Consider the following 6,944-nt stretch of genomic DNA (forward strand, 5'->3'; position numbering starts at 1 on the left):
TATTGATGTCTACTTCAATCATCTGCTGACAATATGTTTCTGACACTTGAAGATTTCATTTTTGTAGTTTAGCTTTTACATTTGTTATAAAAATTTGAAGAGAAGCACTTCATGTAAGGGACAAACTCGTGAGACTGATCTTGTAAGTGTCCCTCTGGATTGTCCTGGTCCTAATTTCCCATTCCCTGATAACATCCTTGAGCATGGAGATTATGAACCACGCAACTGTGTTACTTCTGATTGACCATCAAAACTCGGATAGGATTTTCCAGCTGTTGAGTGTAAGGTCAGAATTATTAAAATTGTCAATGATTTGTGAGCTTGTCTTGTGATACTGAAGGTCTGTGAAGAGACTGAAACTGCATTTTGAAGTTGTCCCACGTCGGAGTGAGGAGAAATACAGTATATACCATCGGATAGGATATTTACTGTTAATGTATTATTATTTGGGTAAATGATTTGGTCGTTAATTCAAAATTATTCATTTAAATGATAGCAAGTTAAATTGTTAGCATCTATTATTGTCCATACATTAGTATATGCAGTATTACTTGTTTTTATACTTTCTCAGGCCACCTAATTAGGAATCGAGTCAAAATAAGAATCAGTTTAAATTTGATTCAAATTTAAAAAATTCAATTTGAGTTAGTGATGAGATTGTTAAAAAAGTCTTTGTAAAACATCGAAGAAAAAGAGTTATTAAAGATGATGAAAAAGAGTTCTTAGATAAGAAATCAAAGAAGAATAGAAGTCACTAGAAGTGATGGATATATTAGTGACTTTTCAATGATTCATTAGATTCTAATTGACTTGATTCAAACTTAAATTGGGTTATCTTGGAATGAGTTTGACTCATTGCAAGCTCTAATCCAGCTCCTCACATAGCTGCCTAAGTAAATGCATACAAACAATTATGAGTTGTGTATAAGAGACGTTTGGTTTAGAAAATATTTTAGGCCATAAGACTATTTCCCACCCAAGGTATGTTTTTTTTCCAAATTTTTTTCATTAACTTTGAAAATCTCATTTAACCACTCATGGGTCGTTAAACTTAACTGAGTCAGTTGGTCATATCATTTTCTCTTCCAAATCTTAAAAACTAACATTTTTTCCTCAACCTAAGTTTTCAAAAACTGTATTCCCCCCCTAGGGTTTTCAAACCTTCAGATTCAATTTTTCTGGTGACGACCGACGATCTCCAAGCACCTACTCTCCCTCTCTGATGGCCTTTCCTTCCGATCGTATACTTCTGACACTGTATGACATCGTCGTCAAAGAAGACGACGCCTAGGAGGGGAAGATGTCGCATGATCAGAAAGAGGAGATGCCGGGGAGGAAGAGACGTCGCCTGGAGATTGTCGGTCGTTGCCAGAAAATTTAATCCGAAAGTTTGGAAATCTTAGGGGGAAAAATGTTGTTTTTGAAAACTTGGGTTGAAAGAAAATTATTAGTTGGTAGGGTTTGAGGGTAAAAAAGAAATTAAATTTAAGTTTATTTGTAATATTACAGATAAAATAACGATTTTACCCTTGAATTCGCCAATCTGACCTTTTTTTTAACAGTCTAATGATAGATAAATGGGTTTTTCAAAGTTAACCCGGGAGGGGGGGAAGAGTAAAAACATATCTTGGGTGAAAAATAGTCCTTTAATTAATATTTTATTATCAAAATTGAAAAATTATTTCGAAGATGGATTATTTTAAGAATTATTAAGTATAAATTATTATTATTATTATATTTGATAAATTTTGATAAAAATATATAGTTATAAATAATTATTGTATTTGATTTGAGATAATAAAAAAATATTAATATATTTTTTATTTAAATGTTTCTTATTTAATTATTTTAAAATATTTTTATATTATTTTCGATGTTAATTAAAAATGAGAAAATTTGGAAAGAAAGAAAAATGAGTTTATTTTACAAATACCCTTTTAAGAGGGAAAATTTACGATCTGGTCCTACTAAAAATAGTTTTCAGGGTCTAATTCCAAATCACCTCAGATCAGAAGCTGTCCGAATTCCCACCGTCTCTCTCTGTCTTTTCTCTCCCTCCGATCTCTGTTTCTTAAGATCTCGTTTTACAAGGTATGTTCTCTGGCTAAACCCAGATCCGCAATTGCTATCACTTCTTCTTTAATTCATAAATTTCGCACATTTCATTTCATCTCTTTCTTTCATTTTTTAATAAAAAATTACAAATTAAGCAATAAACCATGAATTCCAATTACGGAAAACCTAAAGGATCGACATCTGGTTCACTCAATAGCTTTAATTTTGACTTCGATCTGGGTATCGGGTCCGGTCGGCCCAAGTCACTTAATGACCAAAAGAGCGGAGCCACTTCGTCGTTTAAATCTTCATATTCGTCATCTACGACTACACAGACTCAGTCAAAGCCCGCGTGGCAGCCAAACAAGCCATCGTGGACTCATCAACCGGCACCGAGTCAATCCAGGTTGCAAAATGCACCCACTTCTATGGTGGGTGATATACATGGCAAAAGTTGGGCCGCTTCAGGCCCGGCTAAATCGAATTCTGGGATCGGGATTGGGATAGTTGATAAGAATCCGAATTTGTTTGGTGATCTTGTTAGCTCTGCTTTAGGTCAGGGCGAGAGTAATAGTAATGTTCCTTTGAAAAATGCAACACCAGTGGCATCGAATAAGAGTTCATATTCGATGGGTAATCTGGCTAATTCATTACCGAAAACAAGTAATGCATCGAAAAGTAGTGGAAATTGGGGATCTGGAGAGATTTTTGGGAGTTATACTGGTGGATTTAATAGTGGTGGTGGTAGTAATGTGAATCTGAATTCGAATGTGAATGTTAATACTAATGTTCTTGGGGGTCCGCCAATGAAGAGCATGACTGGAAATGGGATGCGTGCCCATAAGGACCCTTTTGGTTCTCTGTTTGATACGGGATTGAAGCAGTCAGGTGGCCTTAATTCAGCTAGTAAACAGAATACTAAGAGTAGGGCTGATGATTCTTTTGGGGAGTTCCAGAATGCATCTAAACCTAGCACAACAACATTTCCTTCTAGCGGTTTTGCTTCAAGTAATAATGATTTTATGGGATCCAATTTAGAATCTGGTTTTGGGGCATTCAAGGATCATGGTTCTCAGAATAAGTCCTCTGGTCAAAGTCAAGGTACTGGTAGTGATCCACTTGACATGTTCTTTTCCTCATCATCAGCTGCAACAGGAAGTGCTGCTACTGTATCTAGTGGAGGGCAGCAGTTTTCAGAAGATGACTGGGGATTGGAATCTGATTTTGGAGGAGGAAATGATACTGGTGGTTCTACCACTGAACTTGAAGGACTGCCTCCTCCTCCAACTGGGGTAACTGGTCCTGCCGCAAAGAACAAAGGTATAGATAATCAAAAGGCAGGCCAATATGCTGATGCTATTAAGTGGTTGTCTTGGGCTGTTATACTTTTTGAGAAATCAGGCGACAAGGATGCTACAAAGGAGGTTTTATCGACCAGGGCTTCGTGCTATAAAGAAGTTGGGGAGTATAAGAAGGCCGTGGCTGACTGTTCAAAGGTATTATCAATCATCTCTTTCCTTTAGCTTCATTATTTCTAGCAGTTTGTTAGGAATTTTAATTTTTAATCTGAACATGATTGTTTAGTTTGCAAATAGGAATTTGTGAGTATGTGTTGGTTTTTGAATCATCTGAGCACTTACTGTGTGTTTTCAGCATCAATAATCACAAAATTCTTATTGGTCTTTAGGGGCTGAGGAATTAGCTAGCTACTATTGGTCGGTATTAAATCTGTGAATATTAATAATGTTGAGAAATTTTTAGCTGTTGAATTTGGGTGTCAAATGAAGTAGTTTCTGGATCATTTTTATGTTACCAGCTTCTCAAATTTATTTCAAGCTTGACTCTGCTCACTCTCAAAGCTGATTGTTTATTTGCTCTCAGGAGCACAAATAGACCAGTTCTCACTGGCCTGGTGTTGTGCCAATTGCCAGTTTGAGGCTTGTATTCCTTTTTTATTGGAATAGCATTCAGTTCATTCAGTTTCTATTCATTGATTAGTTCTGTTAATGCACTTAATTGACAAGGGCTGATTTAAACAATGGTAATCAGTAGAGTGATTCAAATTCATGTGTTGTTCCCATAGATTATGGGGATAATAATATATTTTCCTATAACTTTTCTTAATATCATTTGTGTGCGGCTTATTAGTTTGGAATTTTCTGTGCAGGTGCTAGAACAAGATAAAGCAAATGTATCCATTCTTGTACAGCGTGCACTCCTGTATGAAAGCATGGAAAAGTATAAACTTGGGGCTGAAGACCTGAGGACCGTCCTGAAGATTGATCCTACGAACCGGATTGCGAGAAGTACAATTCATCGCTTGACAAAAATGGCAGACTAGAGAGATTTTGGGATAATTTTTTGTTTGTGTTAGCTCCTTGATTTAGCTCAATACCTTTTCCCCTCTTACCATAGGAAGTGGGCAAGTATAGCAATTTTCCATGATATGTGGATTTCATATTATCAGTGTGTCCTTCTGGAGGATTTTAATGTGCGTGATATCTTTTATTGTTTTGCGACTGGAAATGATTTTCCTTTTTTAGCATTAAATGGCCTTCAGAATTTGCCGTAGGTTTGTCAACTGTACTGTATTTTTCATAGATATGAAACTATTAAATTCATTGCCTTCTTGTTTTCGTTTGTTTCTCTGTTTTCACTGTAACCTCAGGATTTATCTGGTATTACATAGTAGATTGAATCTCAGAGCTGTGCAGTTGGGAAATAAATGAAGTTGTTGATAGTAGAAAGAGGCCATGTAATAAGTGAAGGTAAGTTTGTCTTAGTAAAAAGCACACCAGAGAAACTCTCAAGAGTTGAGGAGACACATAAAGTATCAGATAGAAGTTGAATTTGAAAGAACATGGTATATCAAACTGGCCTGATACCGAGTAACGAAGATGAGGTCGGTTGTTGATAGCAAACAAGCAGAGGCAGCCGCAATCATGATAAAGGTATTGGGCTAAGCATCCATGGATGTTGAAAAGGTGCAGACGTCTAACTTGGATAAGTCTTGATGTTTGGAAACATTACCACAGGCAGCACATTTTAGCGATAAATGAAAGCAGCAGATTTTTTTTTGTAGGTTGGTTCCAGTGGAGTAAGATGGTGGACTAGCTGTAGCTGTTTGCAAAAGAGACGAAAGTATTCATGGGATCTAATAATTGATCGATTATAAGTGCATCAGGGAGAGAGAAATGTCAAATAATGGGGCGGGCGGCTGGATGTTGAAATCAAGAAAAGATACAAATAGGTGTCGCCCACATATCTTATCTTTTGCCCTTGATACTGTTAAAGTGAGAAGAATGAAGAATGGAATATGACAATATATGGTTGTAATTATGATTTTCCCTGTTCAAGATATCTGTTGTGTGGATTGGAATGAAGGCGGCTAGGTGGGAAAACCTCCTTGAACTGGGTGTATATAAGTCTATAACGGTTGTTGAAGAATGGATGTATCTATAAATCCTTTAAGATCAGAGAGAACAAAAGTTTATATGAGTCTGAGTTGGGAGGACGCGGAAACAGAAAGCGTTTCTCTGCAACTTTAGCCCTGCCTGTTTCCTGAAAGCCTGCGACATTTTGGTCCTTTTTCCTTCCCATGCTTTTATGCTACTCGATGAACGCTGAAGAAATCTGTGGTTTCCCCCACACACACCCTTGTCACTAACTATTGGGCTTGCTTCATTTAATCACTTGGAGTGCTTAACATTAAAAGGGGTCATTCCATTCCCCTATGTAAGTTACACTCGAAGTCTATGCAAAGTATTCGAGTTTGAATTCAAGTTTAGATTGTACTAATTAAGTTTGAATTCAAGTTTAGATTGTACTAAGTAAGTTTGAATTCAAGTTTAGATTGTACTAATTAAGTTTGAATTCAAGTTTAGATTGTACTAATTAAGTTTGAATTCAAGATTGAGTTTAGTTTTATGAACAAATCGAGTATGAGTCAATATAAATATTCAAATTTAAGCTAGATCAAAGCAAATTTAAAGTTAATTATTTTTTAGTTGAATTCAAACATCTATTAGTCAGATATTGAATTGATTCTATTAAATCTGAATCAATCTCAAATTAGGTCTTGTTTAGAGTCAAATATAACTTTAATGTAAAATATATGATATGATAAAAAAATTTAAATGTGTTTCAGTTGAACTAATGAGAAATCCCAACAATTAGATCATCCCTTTTACATCTATTTCGACATTGTGGGCTCTGAAGCTCCACCGTTAGGATAGAAAGAGAAGGGGTGGAACTAAAATTCAATATAATATGAGTTGTTTGAATTTGAATCCCAATGAATAAGTCAAATTCAAATTAAAGATTAAACTTTTTTTTTAAATAAATTAAGTTTGAATTTGTTTTAAAAATTTAATTTAAAATTGAATTAATTGCAAATTAAATTTAAGTTTTAGAAATTGATGCTTTTATATCCACCACGTCGTCTCCACCTGGGTTTTATTCAGGCTCAGCATATCTCACTATAGGGCAATGGAATAACTCTTCATAAGATCAGCCATTTAGCTAGTTTTGGCATTAGCCAGAGCCCACTTGATACCAAAAATACAATAGGCCGAAAGACTTTTCCTCACCCAAGCTATAGTGAAAATTTAAGTGACTCTCTCTAATTTTTTAAAATTTAAATATTTACTTATAAATTAAATTCTATTAAAAAACTCAGTTAGAGTAAATGATAAAATTGTTATTTACTAAAAAATTTAAAAAATAAAAGTTTTATTACATTTTTATCCTTAGATTTAAAAATTTCATAATTTTTTCCAATCAAAAGTTTAAAAAACGATGATTTATCCCCTAAGGTTTTTTCTTTTCTCTTTGGTGATGATTTGCTAGCCTCCAACCACTAGCCATCCTCCCTCCTATCTCGTCTCTCC

At 35.1% G+C, this 6,944-nt stretch overlaps 1 protein-coding gene across 1 annotated transcript; it reads left to right on the forward strand.

Annotated features, from left to right (window-relative positions):
* The first annotated feature begins 1,986 nt into the window (after window positions 1-1,986).
* LOC123219999 (stress protein DDR48-like) lies at window positions 1,987-4,685 on the forward strand. Its single transcript, XM_044641984.1, has 2 exons — window positions 1,987-3,551; window positions 4,223-4,685. Exons 1-2 carry the CDS (start codon window positions 2,220-2,222, stop codon window positions 4,394-4,396), a joined length of 1,506 nt encoding a protein of 501 aa, XP_044497919.1. The 5' UTR covers window positions 1,987-2,219; the 3' UTR covers window positions 4,397-4,685.
* The last annotated feature ends 2,259 nt before the right edge of the window (window positions 4,686-6,944 follow it).

Source organism: Mangifera indica, chromosome 7 (assembly GCF_011075055.1).
Source record: "Mangifera indica cultivar Alphonso chromosome 7, CATAS_Mindica_2.1, whole genome shotgun sequence".
In the NCBI taxonomy this organism is placed as follows: Eukaryota; Viridiplantae; Streptophyta; class Magnoliopsida; order Sapindales; family Anacardiaceae; genus Mangifera; species Mangifera indica.